The 24921-nt window shown below is 37.3% G+C and overlaps 3 protein-coding genes across 3 annotated transcripts; 2 read left to right on the top strand and 1 right to left on the bottom strand.

Annotated features, from left to right (window-relative positions):
- Positions 1-7354: 7354 nt before the first annotated feature.
- On the bottom strand, positions 7355-7873 carry KRTAP13-3 (keratin associated protein 13-3). Its single transcript, XM_017883877.1, has one exon. The coding sequence runs from the start codon at positions 7867-7869 to the stop codon at positions 7363-7365; it is 507 nt and encodes a 168-aa protein (XP_017739366.1). The 5' UTR covers positions 7870-7873; the 3' UTR covers positions 7355-7362.
- A 4715-nt stretch (positions 7874-12588) lies between these two features.
- On the top strand, positions 12589-13207 carry KRTAP13-4 (keratin associated protein 13-4). The gene has a single exon (XM_017883878.1). The coding sequence runs from the start codon at positions 12603-12605 to the stop codon at positions 13071-13073; it is 471 nt and encodes a 156-aa protein (XP_017739367.1). The 5' UTR covers positions 12589-12602; the 3' UTR covers positions 13074-13207.
- Positions 13208-22960: 9753 nt separating this feature from the next.
- KRTAP15-1 (keratin associated protein 15-1) lies at positions 22961-23535 on the top strand. The gene has a single exon (XM_017883880.1). It carries the CDS (start codon positions 23004-23006, stop codon positions 23415-23417), a length of 414 nt encoding a protein of 137 aa, XP_017739369.1. The 5' UTR covers positions 22961-23003; the 3' UTR covers positions 23418-23535.
- The last annotated feature ends 1386 nt before the right edge of the window (positions 23536-24921 follow it).

The following is a 24921-nucleotide window of genomic DNA, read 5'->3' as shown; positions in this document are numbered from 1 at the left end:
CCCATCAGCTGAGTCTAGATAGTGAGTAAAAATAGCTTGATTGGGGTGAGAAACTGGAATAAGCATATGCAATTAGAAGGTGCTTTGCACTAATTTTAATGAAAAGGATAAAAAGCTATGATTAGTGATATCCAATCATCAGACTGTATGTACTCATTGTACATTGCAAGTTCTGTCTCACATTTCTACATAAACCCTCTTTTACTGTACACCAACTAAATTTCAGTTCTTCCCTAAATACAAAATATGCATTTTTTTTTTCTCTCTGCTTTGGTCATTTTACTTCACCTTCTCATATTTCCCTTAGCTATTCTCATAGTTCTTGTGATTTTGATATTCAAGATAGCCCCAACTTTTAGATACATGTTTAAAAGTTCTTCTGAAATTGGAGCTAAACTGAATTAGAATGAAATTTAAAAGAGTGAGGTAGTCAGGATACGATGGTATAGTGAATGTGGTGATCTTGAATAGGAGAAATTCAATTAAACTGCTGTGTGTAAATATCCCACTTTCTGAGCTGAGAGAGTTTGAAAATGGAGTTCTCAGGCTCGCTGGGGATGGCAGAGGAGGCATGTTGTTGTAGATGCCTTCTAAGTTAACTCAATTAATAATACCAATCATCTTTTACATGTCTTCCTGGTCAGCTATTACTTGATACTATAAACAATAGGCACTTAAAAAATATACATATTTATTAATTGTCATGAACAAAAACGAAGGTAGCACACTCCACACTCATACATACACACGCAAATCAACCATATTGCACATTCCCACAACATTTCTAGTCAACATTGAACTGTTGGTCTTACAACGAAACAGCAAAAAATAAAAATAACAGGAAGTGAGTGGTAAAACATTCTAGTCACAGGTGTGACTACTCGCATCGAAAATCCTAAGTAAGCTATAAAATTACTATAGAAATATCGATTTTATTTGTCTATACAAATGAAAAGCATATGAAAAATTAAGTTTAAAATTAAGTTTTAAAATGTAATAATATCAAAACATATCATTTGTGGAATACATTTCAAGATCTTGAGTCATATCATGGATCTATGAATTTAGTAATAATTTTTATTATCTCGAATTCACGGATCCAACACATTCCAAACAAAAGTGCCAAAATTGCCAAAAATTGAAAAATCGACTGAAATTTATAAAGTTTAACGGAGGAAGAATAGGCAACACAATCTTAAAAAGGGGGAAATAAAACAGGAAGATGCATATTAAAATATTGTGGTACTGGAATTAAGTATAGATAATTAAATTAGTGGAACAAAATAGAGTTATGCAACAGATCCACATGTGTACTACCTATTTTTTACAAAGATGTAAAATCAATTCGAATGTAAAAAAATGTCTTTTCAACAGATGGTATTAGAGTTACTGATATGCGTCAGTATCCAGGCATCTGGAGCACCCACTCTCCTGGATTAGGAGTTTAGGGCACCCTTCCTATCTTTGCAGAGATCTTGAGACTGAGGAGCTTTTCCACTTCCATACCTGACCCGTCTCTGAGTGGTTGGTGTCTGCCGACAGAATTCTCCCTCAAGGCTGGTGCTTGTGCCTGTCATCAGGGGACCTGTGGGCAGAACTGCCAAGTCTGGACCTGCCCATCTTGACCGCTGCTCCCATGGAGCTGAACAGGGAGCTCAAATCACTCTGCACTCCACAAATCAGCCCATTGGCTAAGGGAACAGAGAGCTTCTCCCAGTAAACAAGGATCAGGTTATATACCTAGCCACGTTGGCTGCAACTGGCTATTTCCCATCAGCGCCATCTACTGACGTGCAAATCAAACCACACAGTCCAATATAAAACGTGCCAACAGAGTGCATAGGAGCAAAGCCAAAAACCTACCCAGCATTCTCTACAGTCGCACCCCCTAAGAAGGTAGGAAGGGGAAAGGGAGAGAAAACAGAGAAAGAAAGAAAAAGAAAAAATACTACTCCCCACAAAAATAATTACAATAATTGGAAATACCAGTGTTTCCAGATGAGAAGAAACTAGCACAAGAATTCTGGCACCATGAAAAATCTGTAGTGACACCACGAAAGGATTACACTAGCTCTGCAGCAATGGACCTTAGCCAAAATGGAAACTCAGAATTGATAGATAAAGAATTCAAAGCATGGATGGCAAGGAAGCTCAATGAGATCCAAGACAAGGTTGAAAATCAACAGAAAGAAACTTTTCCCTTTGTGAGATAGATCTTTGTCCACCCCTTTACTTTGAGCCTAGGGGTGTCATAGTGTGTGTGAGGGGTCTCTTAAACACAGCAAATGAATATTCTTTTTTATATTCAATTTGCCGTTCTGTGCCATTCAAATGACACATTAGGCGATTCATTTACATTTAAGGTTAATTTTGATATGTGAAGTTTTTATCCTATCATGAAGCTATTAGCTGGCTGCTTTGTTGATACTCTGTTCTGTAGTTGTTTTATAGGGTCTGTAAGCTATGTACTTAAATATGTGTTTGTGGCAGCAGGTCCCCCCCCACCCCGCCCACGTTTAGAACTCCTTTAAGCTCTCTTGTAAGGCTGTTCTAGTGGTAATAAATTCCCTTTGAGTTTGCTTGTCTGGAAGAGATTTCATTCCTCCTTTCCTTATGAAGCTTAGTTTGTCTTAACAAAAAAATCCTTGATTGGAATTTCTTGTCTTTAAGAATGTTTAAAATAGGCCCCTAATCTCTTCTGGCTTGTAAGGTTCTGCTGAAAAGTCCACTGTTAGCCTGATGAAGTTCTCTTTGTACATGATCTGACTTTTTTCTCTGGTTGCCTTTAAAAATTTTTGTTTAGTATTGGCCTTGGACAGTCTGGTGACTATATGCCTTGGTGACATTCATTTTGTAGTGCAAATCACAGGTGTTCTCCGGATTTCTTGTATTGCAATATCTATCTCTCAGTCAACATTAGGGGAATTTTATTAATTGATTCCTTCAAATATGTTTTTCAGGTTGTTTACTTTTTCTCCTTCTCTCTCAGGAATACTAATAATTTGTAGGACTTGTCACTTTACATAATCCCATATTTCTCAAAGACTTAAATTTTTTTAAAATCTTCTTTTAAATTTTGTCTACCTGGGAGAGTTCAATATTCAAGCTCTGAAATTATTTCTTCTGCTTGGCTCAGTCTATTGATAAAGCTTTAAATCGTGTTTTAAAATTCCTTGAGTGAGTTTCTCATTTCAAGAAGCTCTGACTTATTTCTTTTTAAGATGTTAACTCTTTCTTCATTTCTTCATTTCCTGGATTACTACAGAATAGTCTACCCAACTACTACAGAATATATATTATTCTTTTCTGCACACAGAACGTATTGCAAGATTGACCACATGCTTGGGCATAAAATAAGTCTCAATAAATTAAAAAAAGAGAACTCAGTTCACCATACTCTCAGACCACAGTGCAATAAAAATGGAAATTAACATGAAGACTATCTCTCAAAACCACACAATTGCATTGCAATTAAACAGCTTGAATGACTTAGGGTTTAAAAAAATGAAATCAAGGCAGAATTTAAAAATTCTTTGAAATGAATGAAAATGGAGACACAAGATACCAAAATCTTTGGGATGCAGCAAAAGCAGTGTTCACAGGAAAGTTTATAGAGCAAAATGCCTACCTCAAAAGGTTATAAAGATCTCAAATTAAAGATTTAGCATCACACCCAGAGAAACTGGGAAAACAATAATAAACTAATCACAAATCTAGCAGAAGAAAAGAAACAAGCAAAATCAAAGCACACATGGAAAAAAATTGAGACCTGAATATTTATACAAAGAATCAATTAAACAAAAAGTTGGTTCTTGGGAAGGATAAACAATATAATTCTAACTAGTGATCTATTGATCACTAGTTAGATTAACAAAAAATAGAAGAGGTAAGATTCAAATAAACATGATCAGAAATGAAAAAGGTGACATTACAGTGAATCTCACAGAGACACAAAGGATCCTCAGAGACTATTACGAATACCTCTATTGAATCAGGAAGAAATTGAAACCCTGGAGAGATGAATATTGAGTTCTGAAATTGAATAAATAATAAAAAAAACTACCAGCCAACCAACCAAAACAAAAAAAGCTCAGTACCAGGTGGATTTACAGCTGAATTCTACCAGATGTACAATCAAGAGCTGGTCCCAATTCTATTGAAACTATTCCCAAAACTTGAGGAGGAGGGACTCCTCCCTAACTCATTCCATGAAGTCAGCATTAACCATGATATAAAACATGGCAGAAACAAAATCAGAAAAGACAATTACAGGCCAATATTCCTAATAAAATAAACACAAAAAAACTTAACAAAACATTAGCAAACAGAATCCAATAGCATATCAAAAAGTTAATTTACAGTGATCAAATAGGCTTTATTCCTGGAATGTAATGTTATGTAACCAGACAACCCCAATGTAATTATAAGTATGAAGTGGGAGGTAAAGGCAGAAAAGTAGGTCTAAGTGATGCACTATGAGAATGATTGGACTCATCACTACTATCTTTGGAGACAGAGGAATGGGGCCATGAACCAAAAAATGTAGGTGGCCTCTAGAACATCCATCTCCAAACTTTTTGGTACCAGGGACAGGTTTCCTGAAAGACTTTTTCCACAGATTGGAGGAGAGGGGAGGGATGGTTTTGGGATGATTCAAGCACATTCCATTTATTGTGCACTTTGTTTCTATTATTAATACATTGTAATATATCATGAAATAACATAAATACAACTCACCATAATGTAGAATCAGTGGGAGACCTGGGCTTGTTTTTCTGCAAGTAGATGGTCCCATATTCAGATGATGGAAGACAGATCATCAGGCGTTAGATTCTCATAAGGAACCTGCAACCAAGATCTCTTGCATGTGCAGTTCACAACAGGGTTTGTGCTCTGATGAGAATCTGATGCTGCCGCTGATCTGACAGAAGATAGAGCTCAGACAGTAACCATTGCTCAACTACCACTCACCTCCTGCTGTGCTGCCTGGTTCCTAACATGCCATGGACCAGGACCAGTACCAGTTCATGGCCCAGAGGTTGGCGACCTCTGCTCTAGAATCTGTAAAAAGCAAGGAAATAGATTCTCCCTTAGAGCCTCTGGAAAGAAACAGCCCTGCCAATATACTTTGATTTAGCCCAGTGGGGTCATCAGATTCATCAGATTTTGACCTATAGAATTAAAAGATAATACATTTGTATTGCTTAAAACTCTAAGTTTAATCTAATTTGCCATGGCAGTAATAGGAAACCAAGATTAGAGTGTATTCCTGAAAGCCAGAAGACCATTCCTTCATCTGCAATTTGGAGACAATAATAGAGAAGACCTCAGCCTGGCCAAGAAGCTATAGGTGCTCCTCATTAAACCCTTGCCATTGCCTATGTTTTGGGGGGTATGAGGCTTGATCATTACTCTTGGGTAAATATTATGAGCATGGGACTAACTAGAATCACTAAAATTTAAAAAATCAATGAAGTTATAAAAAGTACTGAGTTTATAGAGGATGTCACAATTCGTCATTTTAATTTTGTAACTCGATCACTGATAATTTTCCTATGCATTTTCTTTCATTTTTCCTTATTTCTTTCCTCTGACTATATAAGCACCATGACTATTTCCTAAATTGATGGAGGAGAAGGAGGAGGGAGAGGAAGAAGAGGAAAATAGGGAGCAAATGAGGGAAGTGAGGAGACAAGAGAAAATGTCACAGCTGGACAGATCCAATAAAATAAATTGGGTGGAATAAAGTAGTTCTACTCACAGCTCTACAATAACTTGCTGAGCAACATTTTAAAATTGTATCCAATGCTACTGTTTCCATTTCCACCTCTGTAGAATAAGGATGTTGAAGTCGATGAACTCTACAGCTCTCTTTGTATTTCATATTTTATTGCATTAGCAGTAAAAGAGGAAGTAAAGAGAACATGATGAGATGACTGTGATATACTTATGACTAAGTTTTTTTGCCAAGTATCTAATATTCTGCATTCTATTTCTAATTTCAGAGAATGTTCGAAGAGCTTATAAAATAAAGAATAGGAAAATACTTGAACATTGCTTGTTTTATATAAATATTATGTCTCCCATTACCATCATATTGTCTTAGTACCTTACTTTTTATAACACTTGGATGTAAGAAAGCAGAACAGCATGAGTACAGCCTATCCAATTTTATTTCAAGATACAACAAAAAATCATTTTTGATGATAGTAAAGGCTTCAGAGTTTTCAATTAGATTAGATATTTTGGCAAAGAACCCAGGTACAACTAACACCTGCTGAGCCTACTTCCTTCCCATCAACGTTTGTTGCTTGCCTTTTTAAACAAATGGAGATCATTTGAGCAGATTGAAAATGGTAATTGGGGTACTGGGATTTAGCTAATTAAAAATAAGTGATACTGCTGCACTGTCATTACCTTACGTTCATAGGTGCTCTTTTCTAAACATTTACATCCATGTGTTAGTCTTCCATTTTAATATACTTCATGAACAGGCCTAATCATATAAATAAAACTTTTGTTCATGTACTCTTCAAACTCTTCCGATACATTCTGTCGTTAGACATGCATGGCATATTCAAAGAGTGAACAAGGATAGTCAGTGCTCTTTATATTATCTCAGTAACTTACTTTTCATAACACTTTGATGTGAGAGAGCAGAACAATATAAGTAGAGCCTAGCCAATTTTATTTCAGGATACAACCCAAACAATCATTTTTGATGATTTTGATGAAAGGCTATCATCAAAAATGATAGCAAAGGCTATCTTAACTATCCTAACAAGGGTACTTAAGAGAAAGGCTATCCTTGGAAACTGTGAGAATCCCAGAAACTCCTGCTTAAAGAGGAGGAAAATATCTAAAACCCAACCAAAATTAGTGGAGAGACACCACAATCTGGGCATTGCAAAGCCCATTACTAGAAGCAATGACAATGCACATCCTAGTCAATGCTTTACTAATAAATAATATTAACAGCACGTTTGGACAGAAGAATGAAGAGTTTATTAAAATAAAATCTTTTCACTTCTTATCTCTTTTGGAAAGAAATACAAAAACTATAAATTGTATCTATAATGCAGTTTGGATCATTCATTGATCCAATGGCTTCAGATATCTGAATTATAGAATCCATGCCTTTCCTTCCCAGAGTTATAGATCCAGATTGATCCAGTTATAGATCAGTCATTGATCCAAACTGCAGTTTGACAGAACTAACATACACGCCAGTTTTTGAAGGCTGGAAAGTAAAGTAGACCTGGTGATCAATAATATTAGAATACTTCTCAAAGGAGGAAATTAATAGATGACCTTACTAAAGATATGCATTTCTCAAATGGGTTTGAGCAGTCACCACATTAGTCAGTAGAAACCAGATCTACAGAATGGCTGATAACAAGATGAATGGAACCACCTCCTAAATGGGTGGCAGAATCTGGATCTATAACTCTGGGAAGGGAAGACATGGATTCTATAATTCAGATATCTGAAGCCATTGGATCCACAACCCAGTGAGGAGCAGCTCCTGGATCCACAGCTCAGGGAGCAGCAGCTATTGGATCCAAAACTCCGAGATCCAACGTGCATAGTCGGGCAAGAATTGCAGAGCATGTGGGTCTTGGGGTAGTAGCAGGAGGTCTGGCAGGGGCTGAACTCTACACAGGATGTCTGACAGCTGTTGGGCCTCCAGCAGGTCTCCTGACAGCCCCTATAGAGAGAGGAACCCAGCTGGCAGGTGCTGGGAGAACAGAGATCAGTGCTGTAGACGAGGTTGCTGGGGTAGGAAGAGCCACAGGAAGAGCCTGGGTAGCGCAGGTAGCCCCCACAGGAGCAGGAGGGGAAGCTTCCAGAACAGCAGTTGTAGGACATGTTGACGGGAGATGTGAGTTCAACTGAGTGTTCCTGGGAAGATTCTGAGTTTTAATGTTGCACCTGGACAGTGCCATTTATATTCTGTCAGCAATAGGTGTGCCCAACAGAGTCATCCTTCACATTTTTGTGCTCCCTCATTTACATATGTGTAACTCAGCAATCTTGTCTGTAATTGCATCTGAATAGTTTTCCACATATTGTATTTATGGGTGCTATAATTTTGGTGTTATAACCCAAAGTCAATGAACTGCACTTATGTCAGAAATGCTGTGACTGTTTCATATTAATGCTTATTTTATTATGTCTAGGAAGGCACCTCCTTTTCCTCCTAGCATAATTTTCATGTGTCTTGTTATTGGCTGTTATGGGCCAATAATTTTCCCTAAACAGTGAGAAATGAGATAAAGTTACGTGTCTTTTTTTTTGTCAATGGATTAGAGACACAACTTTGGCCTTAATGAGAAACCTGCTAAAAACTAAACCTACTTATCACCATCCTTTCTCATTCTACAAAAGTTTCCTTCATCTATTGTGTACTACTACCCACTGTGTCTCACATCCAATGTGGAAGAAAAAGTATAAGTCAAGACAAATTGAATAACATTGATGCCTATGACCAGAAGGAAACCTGGACAATTATTTGGAGACGTGGTGACAGCAAGGGATGGAACTGAGACAATCACAAATGAAAACCAATTCGGGGGCCTTATGAAGAGAATCAAAGTGGCAGATAAACACCATTGAAATGTGAGGAAAAAAATAAATGAATTTCAGATTCAATGCATCTAATATGAGGCCCGTGGTCGTAACAGATTCTCATTCCCATGTGTGGCAGCCTGGAGAATTCACATCTCGTATCTTAAATTACAGGAGGCTTAAATAACCAATGACCCTACCTGCTGTGTTCTAAAAGTTAACACTGCATTTTTTGGGAAGGCTTGCTGTCTCTGGGCTGCTCCCAGGCAAAGACTGAGCACAGTGGAGATATAGGGATTCCTGGAAGATACTAGACAGCCAGCTTTGACTCAGGGTTTCCTCAATGGCCTTAAAGAGCTACTGTCCCCTGCATAGGTCTCAAGCACTTCTTTCTCTTTCTCTTTCTCTTTCTCTTTCTCTTTCTCTTTCTCTTTCTCTTTCTCTTTCTCCTTCACTTGGGCCAGACCTATGTCCAAATCTTACAACTCTTCCAGCCTCTCCCAGGGGAGACTCTGGAAAGAGAAAAAAATGCAAAATGTCTGTAAATATTGAATCTTGTTTATACTTTTTAAAAAGTGATACTGTTTGGATTTGTGTCCCTGCCCAAATCTCAGGTCAAATTGTAATCCGCAATGTTGGGGAAGGCCTGGTGGGAGGTGATTGGATCATGGGTGTGGACTTCCCCTTTGCTGTTCTCATGTTAGTGAGTGAGTTCTCATGAGATCTGGTTGTTTAAAAATGTGTAGCACTTCCCCCTTCACTCTCTTCCTTCTGCTCCAGCCTTGTAGGACTGCCTGCTTCCCCGTCATTTTCCACCATGATTGTAAGTTTCCTGAGGCCTCCCCAGCCATGCGTCCTGTACAGCCTGCAGAACTGTGAATCAATTAAACCTCTTTTCTTTATAAATTACCAGGTAATTTATAAAGTAGTAGTAGTTTATAGCAGTATGAGAATAGACTAATACAAAAAGTAAACCAATTTTTTGATGGATAGTAAAAAATTTAAACTGAATATTTTATCTCGAGTATGCCAATCAGGGTAAACAAACAAACAAAAAATCATTTCAGTTGTTCAATGATTTAAAGAAACAATAAAAAAAACTTTTGAGTTTAGTTTTGGAGCTTATATTCAGACTGTCTCCAGGTAATGCCTGCTAAAACCCATTTTTTCAGCCATCTCCACCTTAGTTAGACTAGATCTACACCATTCTCCTATTATTTCACATGTGAGTTGATGCCTTTTATCAAGATTGGTAAATTCCCAACTGTACTCTCTTCAAATATTGTTTCTGCCCCATTCTCTCCTCTTTATTTTGCTTAGATACCTATTATAAGCAAGGTACACTTTTTATCTACATTACGTATGGCTCATACTTTTTTCTATTTTCAATCTTTATATAGAATCTTTATATATTGGCTTTTGCTTATTGAGGATGTAACCTGGACGGTTAGTGAAAACCAGATTTTCCAGCATGTTAGAGACAAGTTGACTGGTATTTTAGAAAAGAGAAGCAGGTAGGTGCCAAAAGTTGTAATTTTCAACTATGGATGAGACTCTGTTGAAAACATATCTCAAATATCCAAAGCCATTATTCATAGCTCAGTGAAAAGAATTATCTGTCAAAAGATCAGAAGCCTTTTGATGTATATCCCTGAGCCGTATATTTTATGTGAAAGATCTCAATTTTTAATTGTTGATAAATAATTCAGTTAAAAAAAGAAACAACAATGATGAGGCTCCATATTAGACAAAACAAATAATACGATCTCCAAGATGAAGTGAGTCCAAAGTCGTGGCATTTACAAGTTCTTCTTAAACTTTTATGAAATTAATGTGAACAAAGTTTTAGAGATTTAGAGGCAGAGAGAAGGGAAGAACACCTCTTTTCACAATAACTGGTTCAGAAAAGGATTTTTGAATAAGGAACCTGGATTAACTGAAGACAAATTCACTAAATCCCTCAGTTTCGCCTGAATAAATTCATGCTCCCCATGTAACTCGTAAGTTTGGTATTCAAGATGATTTTAAAGAGTTACATTTGAAACAAAAGAAAATGGGGAAGGAATAGTTTCCAAACCTACTTTGTAAGGCACAAGGTAAGGAGAAATCAACTGCTATTGAAAAATAGAAAGTAACTCACGGAATAGATACTTGAATTGGCCGTATTTGCTTCTTTCTTCATTCTTCTTCCTTCTGGAAGGCCTATATTAAGTTACTTTTCAATATTGCCATACATTTTAATTGAGAAAATTTCTAACATTATTGTTGTAAGTTTATTATATTTTATTATAAAATAAAACCATGACAGTACACTTTCTTTTTTTTTTTTTTTTTTGAGACGAGTCTCGCTCTGTCGCCCAGGCTGGAGTGCAGTGGCCGGATCTCAGCTCACTGCAAGCTCCGCCTCCCGGATTCACGCTGTTCTCCTGCCTCAGCCTCCCAAGTGGCTGGGATTACAGGCGCCCGCCACCTCGCCCGGCTAGTTTTCCTGTATTTTTTAGTAGAGATGGGGTTTCACCGTGTTCGCCAGGATGGTCTCGATCTCCTGACCTCGTGATCCGCCCGTCTCAGCCTCCCAAAGTGCTGGGATTACAGGCTTGAGCCACTGCGCCCGGCCGACAGTACACTTTCTTTGGTCCTGAATATAATTTAAGTACTTGTATTTCAACATAGAATATTTTGTGAATAAACTTACAGAGTGGCTATCCTCAAAGAATATGACAAAGCTGTCCAATTTTTATTTTTCAATATGGAATCTATAATTCAGCAGAGGCAAACAAACAAATGAACAAAACATAAAATATGACAAGTAAACAAAAGAAAAGAACAAAAGATAAAATCAAACTTAAGCACAGAAGAAAAAAAAAAGAAAAATAGAGGGAAAGAGAGTCAGAGGAAGAGAGAGACAGAAAATAAGAGAGGAACATTCATATACCATGCTGAGGAAAAGAGGACTGGGGAACAAAGAAACTTCCCATTTTCGTAGGAAAATGTAGGATGGTACCTGGTTCTACAAGTGGCAAAAAGTCATTGAAAACCAGTAGTATGGAAAGTTAGAGACATTCTAAGAGGGTAGAAGCCCTGGATAATTATAAAAGTAGATGATCAATATATCAAAGTTTGTAAGATTTGCTAATTTTGAAAATTTTTGCTCATGAGGACATTGAGACAAGAAAGACACATGCCAGCTTGAATGCAATAGGGAAAAAATTCTGAAATTCCCGAACTAACTTTTTGTTTCTCTTTCACTTGTTTCCTCCCTTCAGCAGATAAGCATTCAGCTGTTTGGCTGAATAGAGATGACCTCAAATTGATCTTCTCTGTGACTGTGTGTCAAACTTCTTTTTGTTATCTTGTCTTAAATACATGGCAAGGTTTCTTTCAGCCATTTCTTTCTATCTCTTTGGTTTGCCTGTTCTTGATCTTTCTTCACTGGATATGAGACTCACTTTATAACTGTAGTACTTAATGTATTAATTTCCTCTTACTGCCCTAAAAAATAACCACAAAGTACTTTTGAAGTATAGCAATGAATGGTGGACAAGATGGATCATTTTCACAAATGTTCTCATCCAGGTAGAAACTAATCCGTTGCACCAGAAAAAAACTAATGTAATCTCTTTCCCCACTCTTAAAAGAAAAACATCCACTAGCAAAGCCTGATGTGAGAACACAGGAAAAGAGGCAGGTAGCATGTACCAGAGAAACAGGAAGAGCTTTCCTTGTCATGATGAGCTAGACATTAACGTAAAACAGTCATAGCATTTCTGACATAAGTGCAGTTCATTGGCTTTGTGCTATAACACCAAAATTATAGCACCCATAAATACAATACATGGAAAAGTATTCAAATGCAATTACAGACAAGATTATGGAGTTACACATATGTAAATGAGGGACCACAAATATGTAAAGGATGACTCTGTTGGGCACCACACCTATTGCTGAGAGGATATAAATGCCCTTGTCCAGGATGCAACATTAAAACTCAGAATATTCCCGGGTACTCTCAACTGAACTCACATCTCATCAGCATGTCCTACAACTGCTGCTCTGGAAACTTCTCCTCCCGCTCCTTTGGGGGCTACCTGCACTACCCAGGCTGCAACCCCTACAGCACTGCACTCTGCTCTCCCAGCATCTGCCAGCTGGGCTCCTCTCTCTACAGGAACTGTCAGAAGACCTGCTGGGAGCCCACCAGCTGCCGGAAGTCCTGCTACCGCCGCAGGACCTCCATGCTCTGCAGTCCCTGCCAGACGACTTGCACCGGATCTCTAGGCTTTGGGTCCAGCAGCTGTCGCTCCCAGGGCTATGGATCTAGGAGCTGCTACTCGCTGGGAAATGGATCCAGTGGCTTCAGATTCCTGAAATATGGAGGTTGTGGTTTTCCCTCCCTGAGTTATGGATCCAGATTCTGCTACCCAAACTACTTGGCTTCTAGAGCCTGGCAGTCTTCTTGTTATAGACCAATCTGTGGATCTCGCTTCTATCAATTCACCTGCTAAATTTCTGGATCTTTTTGAGTATTAAGATCAGAGTCTCTACTGAATGCAGCCATTGTTTTCATTCTTGCCAGTTCCCAATATCCTTTTATTCTTCTTCCACCAGCTTCTTGCATCACCAACTTCTGGCAGACTGTGAAATTAATAAGTAACCTAATCTTAAGTTCTAATATCTTTACCATTGATAGAATATATGCTATCTGATTTTCATCCAAAAACTGTTGAAAATGGAAATTTTAATCTAATAAATTTACGTAATCTGGCACCCAAATATATTGTTCACATTGTTATTATTATTATTATTTTGCTTACATTTTTGCATTCAATAATTTTGGAGATTTAAGTAAAAATCAATATGACTGTGTAACTGGATTTGGGGCACATATAATGTGACAGATTTGAGATCATTTCTCTTGAAATTAGGTATGTTGTCTATTAAGAGTAATCATTTCTGGAAGACCATAGTTTGCATCTGCAGACTTGTCTCAACAGCAGTGAGAGTTGTCTAAGAATGAAGGACATGCATCTACTGGTATAGGAAAGCAGAAGATTTGATGCATAAACTAGAAATGCAGACAACAAGACTAGGATGTTGTAATTTATAAGGTAAACTGTATGCTTACACTAAAGGTTACTTAAAGTCTAGTATCTGAATGTGGATTTTCAACCAAAAGAAAAGTGAAGCTTAAACAACTGCTAGGACAGACACTTTGCTCTTTGTTAGCAGGCATAAGTGCTAGGGTTCCTGCCTCCTACTGGTAAGGAGAGTAAGGATCATTCACCAATGATCTTAAGTGGGAATGATTGGGTCCAGGAGGCTTGGGTAACCTACTGATGCTTCTTCAAGGCTCAACTCCAATCAAGCTAACAGCAACACACCTGAGCCATGTTGAACACGCATTTATATCCATTAGTCTTACTGTGGATCCTCCTCTCCCCAGAACAGAGTTAATGCCAAAGATTTGGGTGCAAACAGTTTATGTGGCACAAGATCCCAGGAAGCAAGTAGGAGACACTATGGAAGATGAAAGAATCAAAGAGGAAAATCTAAAGAAAGGGTGCGTTTTTGAGTTTATTTTATGAAGAGCAACTTGGCTAAATCTTGTAAGGACCTTTTAGGAGCATGTAAAATGACTTGGAATTGTCTACCGCAGGATCAGATCAACATGGAAAAACATTTATCCATCCACTTCTTTCTCCCATTGGCTGAACAACATCCAAGATGTGTAATTTTCGGGAACCTTATAATTATGCAAGGGAAGAATCACAGTGGGCTCCTTCTGTTTTCCTAGTTGTGACCTGGGAGAAGCCCAGGTACAGTAAAAGTGGTGTTGCATATGATTGAGGGCAGATGTTGTCCACATAAAGGTGGTTGGGTGGTTGAAGCCAACATAAAATGGTTTGCATTGCTATGCCTGTGGTCATAGGTGAGTGTATACCACACAAGAAAGTGAAAGAGGTATCAGGTAACAGATTTTCATTTAATACTTATCCCTATGAAAAGACAAATATTATATACTATAGACCTTTACAGGCATGGGGGAATGGAGACTCTAAAAGGATTTAAAACTGGCCAAGGCTTACAGAACAAAGATCTAGTAGAATATGATCTCTTGAATGAATCTTGTTTTGCTATTCTTTTCTGTTTTTTCTTTTCTTTTTATTAAAAAAAATACAACTCCTAGTTTAACCAAGGAATACTTAGTATTTCCAGTACTACAGAAATACTACAAAATTACTATTCATCTAAATAGATATAATCCACTATTGGATTTATTTGTTTAGCCTCATGAGTAGTGTCAGTAATAAAGAATGAAAATACAAATAAATTTAGAGTTTAGGAGAAGAGCTCCAAAGAAGGTGAACTAATTTATTTAAATAACATTTTAACTATTATAACAAATACTAGAGTAGGCCAGGTGCGGTGGCTCAAGCCTGTAATCCCAGCACTTTGGGAGGCCAAGATGGATCACGAGGTCAGGAGATCGAGACCATCCTGGCTAACATGGTGAAACCCCGTCTCTACTAAAAAATACAAAAAACTAGCCGGGCGAGGTGGCGGGCGCCTGTAATCCCAGCTACTCGGGAGGCTGAGGCAGGAGAATGGCATGAACCTGGGAGGCGGAGTTTGCAGTGAGCTGAGATCCGGCCACTGCGCTCCAGCCTGGGCGACAGAGCCAGACTCCGTCTCAAAAAAAAAAAAAGAAAAGAAAAAAAAAAACAAATACTAGAGTAATAGAAAAATATTCGATGGCACCTCAGGAAGAAAATGTTAGGAGTTCTGAGTGCTATGACGTATCTTAACATTTTAATTATTATAGTGAGTATAACTTAGATTTTTCAGATTTAGGATCCAAGATGATAGATATAAAGTGCTGCCTTCAATAATACCAAACATTATGAACAAGAATGGTGAAATTGCAGACTCTTGTGACATCTCACTAATAATGTAAACCCGAGTCCCATTTTGGTGAGGTTGGACTGAAGGAGAATGAAACCAATCAGAGTGAATTCATGGCAATGTTCTTGAGTAAAGTAGCAATATAGAATGTAGAAGCAGCATACAATGTGTAAAAAATATTGATAAACATAAGAAAATTCTTTTCATATGCTTTTCTATATAAAACAATACAAATTATTACTTAAAAGTAAATGAAACAAGAGCTCAAAGATAATACAGCAGAAAAATGTGAACATGGTGATTGATGAGGTAAGGAAAAGTATTGATTGCCAGTACAATTTAGGATATATACAAAGTGTTTTAAAATTTTTCAAATTACATCTTCTACTTTTATTGATCGAATATTGAAACTTAGTCGGATACAAAGTGAGTTATGTATTCACCACAACTAAAACTGTGCGTCTTCTCCACAGGACTCTTATTTTCTTTACCATGATGTCCTTAACAAAATGTGTACTTTTTATTATTATAGATACAACAAATAATCATATCTTCAATATTCAACTTTTAAAGTAACTTTACATTAACTTTATCAAACAGAACATTATGAACTTTTTATAGCTTTACTCGTTTGTTTTGGGGGGGCTAGGTGAAGAAATCAAAACATTTTTGGAATTAATTTATTTTCTGTTTGAAGCATTTGACAGTTCTAATGTAAAACTGAATTCATTTAATCCTTAGTAATTTGTTTTTCCTGCTACTGGAGGGGCATATCATTAACTATTGGTTCAATTATTTTCTGTACATGCACAAGAAAATGTATAATTTAACATGAGTGAAAATGACTTGAAACAGTTATTTGACCTAAATGAAAATGTCTGTATAAGGGTGATGTATTGACACACTTTTTGCAACTGTTAATAGTAAATAATCATCTTAGGACTTGGTCTTCTTAAACATTTTTCTGTCTTTTGAAGTAGATACTGATATATCTTCAGTAAAACTATGTCTTTTACTTTTCATGTGGTCAATGATATCACCTACTCTCATTTGAATAATAAATATCATTAAAGTGTTGTACATTTTCATGCAGTCATCATCAACTGGATTTAGTGGTAGAAATTCAGAAGCCAACTTTTTTTTTTCCATTAAAAAATCAGCTTTTATTTTTGGCTTATTTTCCTTTTCCTCTGTCTACAAAATTTAAAGAAGAAAAATGTTACTGAATAATAAAAAATAGTTGTAGATTTAAACAATACAAGACATGGCCAAATCACTGTAGCAAGAGCATTGAGATTATCCTTTATCTGTGGCTTTGTGGCAGTCCAAATTTCACGCCCATACTTCACGTGCACCTAGCCAGTAATTCTCAGATTTCCCACTAACTCCACCTGCTGTTGGCAGCTATATTAATAGCTGGAATAAACATGAAAGATGAAAAATCTTCTAAATTAAAAAAGAATATGGACAATTTTACTCTTGATGAGAATTGTTGCATCTTGCCGCTAAGGAATGGGCCATCGCACTACTGGCTAGGTTTGAACAACAAATGACCCTCCACCTCCACCCAGACTTGAATGAGTAGGCTGACCTATCACTTGTATGTAAGTGTAATTTGTTTCTCAAGTGATCTGTCTGCATGTTCTCTTTGCAAGAAAAGTGATAGCTTTTAGCCAGGTGTAGGGGGGTGTGCTTCTAGTCCTAGCTACTTGGGAGGCTGAGGTAGGAGGAATGTTTGAGCCTGGGAGGCAGAGGTTGCAGTGAACCGAGATTATGCCACTGCAATCCAGCCTGAACCATAGCACCACATGTTGTCTCAAAAAAAAAAGTGATAATTCTATTTTGTTTAGAAATGTTAAGAACAATTCTAAGCATTCTGTCTTCTTTCAGATTTAACAATTGAATAAAGTAAAAACTCTGCTCACTGTGCATGCTACTTTTTCTTCACTACATGAAACTATGACAGAAGTAAAATAGAAATGTCCTAATCATTATTTATGTTAATATATTACTGATTATAAATAAATAAAAAGTTAAAAACCCGAGACAGTCACCAAATGGTATTAGATACTGAAACAACAACAACAACAAAAATAAAACAAGCCACATTGTTACCCAGTAGGTAAGTATCTAGGTCATCCATTTAATAATGTTGTACTTGACTTAAATGATAAAACATTTGGGGCTTAACTGCTAATTCAAGGATTATCAACTACATGGATGTTTAGCCTAATCCGATAATAAGAGAATATTTGCATTGGTTTTGAATTTTATTTTTTCAAGAAAGTGCTGCCAACCAAATAACTCAAAAAATAAGAGTAAGTTGAGACTTCATCAAATTTATATAACTGATTATATAAAACAGGTTGGCCCTACTTGCTAATGAATATTGAAATATGTTAGCACTTTCATTTGGAGAATTGATTTCTTACCTGGCACTAAGGCTAGGGGATCTGGAGTCCTCAACAAATCTAACTCACTAAAATCTAACTTTTTATTCGATATCCTCACTCTGAATTCTCATATATTTCGAAAATATTTTATAAAAGTATTCTTTCTTCCAAAATTATATGATATCATCAATTTGACAGTCATTGCAAATGTCATTATTTATATAAAATATCGACATTTCTAACTCCCTGCAGAAAAGAAGACCACAGTGGTTAGTTTGTTTGTAGTCTTAAAATGTGTCCTCTTCATTTTATCATGTGAAGACATTAATAGCTGGAATAAACGTGAAAGATGAAAAGCCTTCTAAATTAAAAAAGAATACGGACAATTTTACTCTTTAAAATTAAAAATAAATTAAACTTTTATTTTAGGTTTAAAGGTACATGTGAAGGTTTGTTACATAGGTAAATTCGTGTCACAGGGATTTGTTATACAGATTATTTCATCACCCAGGTATTAAGCCTAGTACCCAGTAGTTACCTTTTCTGTTTCTCTTCTTCTTCCCACCCTCCTCCCTCAAGTAGACCCCAGTGTCTGTTGTTTCCTTCTTTGTGTTCATGTGTTCTCATTATTTATCTCCCTCTTATAAGTGAGAACATGCAGTATTTGGTTTTCTGTGTCTGATAGTTTGCCAAGCATTATAACCTCTAGCTCCATCCCTGTTCCCACAAAAGATATGATCTCATTCTTTATTATAGCTACATAGTAGTTCATGGTAAATATGTACCACATTTTCTTTATTCAGTCTGTCATTGATGGCCATTTAGCTTGATTCCATGTCTTCGCTATTGTGAATCATGCTACAATGAACATTCGTGTGCAAGTGTCTTTAGTAGAAGACACAGAAAAACCCAGCCGGATATTTAGTAGTTTTAAGACAAAAGTAAGCAAAGAATATTAAAGCAGATATGCCGATGTAATGTTACCCAGTTTTATTTAAACTTATGTCCTTCACTTTGTAAAATTTAAAGCAACTACTCTAGGGGAAATAACTAGGAGACACAGTAGGAGAAGTGTGCTTTGAGGTGGCATGTCTATATAATTATAAATAAGCAGTTTTGACGTCTTTCTCCAGTGAATATTTTCTAGTTACTGGAATTTAGATTATTCCTAATCTATCATGGGTAGCAGTAGACATCAAATTCGTAGGCAAATGATAGGATAGGAGAGCAATAGACAGTATGCATATATGGATAATGGACACAGTAGATATTGTGTTTAAGTTTCTGGTTCCTCAAACATAATTACTAAAAGTCATATTCACAGGCTGGTTGGTAAGAAGCAGACTGGCAGCTTCTAGAAGAGTAGAAGGTTGGGTCTATAATTTAGAGTTGGGTCTATAATTTAGGGATGTGAAAGCATTGGGTCAACAACCCATGGATTAGAATACACTGGATACAAAGCCCAGGGATGGAGAGCCACAGCCAAAAGATTGAAAGCCTCTGCATCCAAAGCCCAGAGATCCAGAGTAAGTCATCTGGCAGGGACTGCAGAGCATGGAGGCTCTAGGGTGGTAGCAGGAGGTCTGGCAGATGCTGGACACTACATAGTATGTCTGGAACCCGGGGGGTTCCCAGCAGGTCTCCTGATAGCCCCTGTAGAGAGAAGAGCCCAGCTGTCAGGTACTGGGAGACCAGAGGTCAGGTGCTGTAGACTAGGTTGCTAGGGTAGGAAGAGCCACAAGAGAAGCCTGGGTAGTGCAGGTAGCCCCCACAAGATGGGAGGAGAAGTTTCCAGAGTAGCAGTTGTAGGACATGTCGGAGAGTTGACTTACAATGACAAGCTTATGACTTTGAATGTCACTTCTTGGACCTGGGGACTTATATACCCTTAACATTGGATGTCATCCACATGGCACATAAAAACAGGTTACCTGCCAACTTTAAATGAATTAAAAAGATCATCATAGTCAGACATACGTATTACTTGTGATTTTACTAGAAAGTGCAGTAATGTTTGTGCCTTGGGATTCAGATAATAGTGTTGACTCTTTAAAGCTATTACTCATCTTCCCTTACCAAAGGTCACTCTGCAGATAACTCAGAGAATTGCTTTAGAGGTAGACAGTGTCTGGGCTGAGGGAAGCTGCCTTAATTAAAAATAATTGATACCCGTTTCACAATCTGTCTCAAAATTGTTGCCATCTGGTGTACAAAGTTGCCAGCTAACGGATCTATTCATAGTCATTTCTTTTAAACAAAAACATACATTCACTGTCACCGCAAAGTAGCAAGCTAACTTAACGAAGAATATCATCAGAAAGCAGCAACAGTGATATGCAAGATATAATGTCTTTTAAAAATCAAACCTCAACTGGAATGGCTTTAATGAAGTATTTAACTGAGATTCCCTTATTTTGCATGGTCCTGTTCAAAACTGTATGCAGACTATTAGGAGCCAATCTTAGCTTTTCTTTCCTTGGGTGTGTGTGTTTACTGTTGAGTGAATTAAAAATCATAAATTGCTTTATGTATTTTGGAATGGTCCAGATTATTCATCTAAGATGCCGAAAAGCATTAAAATAAAACAAATCATGTGGCAAAATTCCTAGTGTACTTCTACCTCTGATCAGAGTCAGTGTTTTCCACTGAAAGAATTGCCCAGAATCTGGAAAACATTCCTGTTTTAAAGAAAGTTTACAAAGTAACTCCCCTAAGTGGTGAGACAAAGGGAGCATCTTAAGAAGATTCTTCCCTTGCCTCAAAAGTAACATACATGACTTTGACGTACATTATTTTTAGGTGTTTCTGACAAGTGTTACAACACTTCTAAAATAATGGTCATATTTTCTCTTGTTCTGTGACTTGTATTTCACCTCAATGTAATGGTATAATGAAGACTGATATGTTGAGGAAGAGGAGAGATTGAAATTTATCTTGCTGTGGTTTCTGTGTTGTTTGATTTGCTCATTTTTAGAAAAACGTTTCCATTCCACTTCTGAACGAAAGTAGTTGAATGCAAAAACATCCATACTTTGAGAAAAGAACGTGCAACGTTACTTAATATCCAATCCCGCAGAATATTCTTCTACTGAAATTGCTTACACAGGAGTGGATGACACTGAAACAAACAAGCAACTTCAATTTAGGTGAGCTAAACATTCCTGTGGCTATTTTGATATTCAATATTTTATTGACAAATACAACAGGAAGATTTGGAATCTACTAGAATGCTTTTTGCTATTCATAATTGAGAAGCCTAATAAGAATTGTTTATTCCAGAGGCACAGAACAAACTATGTTACCTAATAAATGAAACATGATTGGAGATCAATTTGTCTCCTCAACAGTTTTAGACTCATAAAGTCTACAATTTGGAAGGAAGTTGAGCAATTATCTCCAGCCTCCTGTCAGATTGAAATTCCACTTACAACATCCTAATTAGATTTTCCCAGGGCCCTCAATATGGAAATATCATTAATTACAAGGGCAACTCATTTTAGATTTTTAGCAGAATCTTCCCTTAAAACTTTGACCTAGTAATCCTAATTCTTCATAGAAGGGAGTCTCAGTTCACTTCCACTGTGGAATACATCAGTTCTGAAGATGGATGTCTTAAGAGGTTTGCCTGTTCCCACAGGTTAAGCCATTTCATGTATCCGTGCCCTATCTCTGTTTACAGTTTGCTCTAATGAACTTTCTGAGTGATTCCAGAAAAATCTTCATTAGCCTAGTACTCTAGGCAGAATATATATGTCAGTTGATACAGCAGAGGTCGCAAAGGCATTCACTCTCAATTACGCATTATCACCATACATCCTTCCCACCCCTTTATTTCAATTTATAAAGTCATTTGTTACTATGAATTCTTCAAATATTTTATCTTTCTGTGAAGACTACGTGGGATAGACATTTTCCTCATTTCTTGCTTTTCTTTTCCCTCTGTAGTAAAAATGTCACCCTCTGAGAGAAAAGAAAGGAAAAGATTAAACATTTACATTTTAAATATAGTGCTTATTATTTTGCTCTCAGTAACATCAACACCACCAAAAAATTACTTACACCTTATGGGGATAAACGGTTTTTTATAATCAAACTTAATGATGATTTCTATGAAGAAGCAAATCAACCTCTGAGTAAGGGATTTCTTTAGTAGTTTTATAATGTAAACATGAAAGCACTTCTGCAAAAATTTGACCATTCTTAAATCCTCACGTGCACAGGAGTGACTTGGTTACTTGTGTTATAAGAAATCTAAACTCAAATATGTTAGGCACTCATTTAGCATGTCTACCAAATAAGGATTGTTATTGGGCTATTTCTTCTAATGGTTCAAAGATTTGAAAGAAGGAATAGATATTGAATTTTTTTTTTCTGTTCTCCATTGAATTTATAAAATTGGAGCAAGATAAATATCCCTTCCAGATTACAAGGTATTTTTTAGATCTTTACAAATACCACAACTCTCAGTGTGTTAGCCATTTGATCCAATTTCTAGAAGGACAGGATGAATGAAGCATCCATCTTTTTTTTTTTTTTGAGACGGAATCTTGCTCTGCCATCCAGGTTGAAGTGCAGTGGTACGATCTCGGCTCACTGCAACCTCCGCCTCCCGGGTTCAAGCAATTCTTCTGCCTCAGCCTCTTGAGTAGCTGGGATTACAGCCACCCGCCACCATGTCCGGCTAATTTTTTTATTTTTAGTAGAGATGGCATTTCACCATGTTGGTCAGGCTGGTCTCGAACTCCTGACCTCATGATCCGCCTGTCTCAGCCTCCCGAAGTGCTGGGATTACAGGTGTGAGCCTCCGCGCCCTACCCTCTGAAGCATCAGTCTTATAGGTACAATTATGGTGGTTTTCATTCTACCCAAGCAAGATGAATGAGAAATGGCATTTTTGTTTCATGAACAACTGCTTTGAAAAACTAATGAAATTCTTTCATGTAGACGTCTGCATTCATAAAAAGTTATTTTAATATTAATATATTTCATTTTGACTGGAGCCTAATTAAGTGTTTTCATTAAAATGGGCACTTGTGACTACATCTATTGCTAGAGTATGTAAGTGTGCTGTATGGAAGGTAACATTCACACACACACACTCCTCACTGCAACTCAACTGAACTCAGAACTCCTGTTAACATGTCTTACAACTACAGCTCTGGAAACTTCTCCTCCTGCTGTTTTGGAGGTTACCTAGGGTATCCAGTTTCCATTTATAATTCGTTCTACCTCAGCAATGCCATCTATTCTCCAAATACCTGCCAACTGGGCTCCTGTCTCTACAATGGCTGTGAGGAGACTTACTGTGAGCCCACCAGCTGTCAGACATCCTGCACTTTGGCCAAATCCTATCAGACATCCTGCTACCACCCAAAGAATTCCATCTTCCGCAGTCCCTGCCAGACTAACTACATAGGATGCCTTGGATGTGGAAACACTGGCCTTGGATCTCTTGGTTATGGAAACATTGGCTTCCCATCTCTGGACTGTGGGTCCAGCTTCTACCACCCAACTATCTTTTCATCCAGGAATTTCCAGGAAACTTGTTACTAACCAGCCTTTGGATCTCGCCTTTTTGAATCAACTTACTGAATATTCTCCATTCCCTCATGATTATTTCTGTACTCTATGGAACTGTAACACTCAGTCCAATATCTGTGATTGTTGACCATCTACATCAGTAGGACTCAGCATCCTAGCCCTCTTGAAAGTATGTGATTGAACATGGACAAATTAATCTTGACTTAGGACCTTTCTAAATCTGACAGGAGATATACCTTGAATTTCAATCTTTGTGCCAATGCTCAGGATTATTTCTGTTATCATCTTTCTAAAATTCTTCTCTCATTATTTTCCCAGAATTCTTCCACTGAAATGTATTTCAAATAGTTATAATATTTTAAATAATCTTATTTCTTTAGCATGAATTCTGGTATTCCATGTTATTTCATTATATAATACACTTAGGCTGGGCGCGATGGCTCACACCTGTAATCCCAGCACTTTGGGAGACTGAGGCTGGCAGATCACTTAAGGTCAAGAGTTCGAGGCCATCCTGGCCAACACAGTGAAAACCCATCCCTACTAAAAATACAAAAATTAGCAAGGTGTGGTGCACACCTGTAATCCCAGCTACTCGGGAGGCTGAGGCAGGAGAATCACTTGAACCTGAGAGATGGAGGTTGTAGTCAGCTGAGATCATGCCACTATACTCCAGTCTGGGCGACAGAGCGGGACTCTGTCTCAAAAAAAAAAACGATACATTTAGTGAATTCGTCCCGTATCTTCAACTGTCTTCATTAGGTATACTTTTTGTTTGCTTCATATGTTTTATTGATAGTTTGTTGAATAGAAAGCAATGTGTAAAGAAAATTTAATATATAACCTATCCCATGTTTTAAGAGATTTAAATCTCCTCATAAATGCATTTTTTATATGTTTGCTTCAGAAAATTTTGTTTTAGTCTTTCATTGAAAAAAAGTATTTATTGAGGTCCTATTAAATGCCAAGCATTATGCTGAACAAAGACACAAATTCTCTGCTTCCCAAAGTTCACACAACTACAATTATAACTTATATGGCAAATGGAATAATGGGGATGTGTTATGCCCAGACCGTTTATTCCCCGAAGAAGACCACCAAGAGTCCAGAGTCAAAGCCAAGCGGCAAGGATCTTTAATGCAAGTTCGAACTTGGTCCCTCCGTTCCACAACATACAAGAGGGCCTGGAACAATGCCCGCGCTTGCTTTTTATAGCTTGAGGTAAACAGGACTTGTCAGGTTACAGAGGAACAAGGCATTACAATTGGTTTACATTTTAAATTATGCTTTTAGCAGCTTTCTTATTGGTTCCTGCGCTTTTACAAACGGTTGCAACCTTATCGGAGGTTCTCCAGGTGTTGTTTTTCTTTGAAATATACGGAGGAATGTGTTTGTGTTGGGCTCAGGAAGTGGAGGCATTGCTCAAGGCTGTGATGTGTTTGTGTCGGGCTCAGGAAGTGGAGGCATATGGGGGGATGTGATGTGCTCAAGGCTGTGATGTGTTTGTGTTCTTTCA

This window comes from Rhinopithecus bieti, unplaced genomic scaffold (assembly GCF_001698545.2).
Source record: "Rhinopithecus bieti isolate Rb0 unplaced genomic scaffold, ASM169854v2 scaffold_13207, whole genome shotgun sequence".
NCBI lineage: Eukaryota > Metazoa > Chordata > Mammalia > Primates > Cercopithecidae > Rhinopithecus > Rhinopithecus bieti.
Note: the sequence above shows the minus strand (reverse complement) of the source record. Positions and strands in the feature narration are given on the sequence as shown.

What these genes read in the sequence shown, in the direction of transcription:
- KRTAP13-4 (XM_017883878.1), top strand. Translation starts at nt 12,603, where the DNA reads ATGTCCTACAACTGCTGCTCTGGAAACTTCTCCTCCCGCTCCTTTGGG.
- KRTAP15-1 (XM_017883880.1), top strand. Translation starts at nt 23,004, where the DNA reads ATGTCTTACAACTACAGCTCTGGAAACTTCTCCTCCTGCTGTTTTGGA.
- KRTAP13-3 (XM_017883877.1), bottom strand. Translation starts at nt 7,869, where the DNA reads ATGTCCTACAACTGCTGTTCTGGAAGCTTCCCCTCCTGCTCCTGTGGG.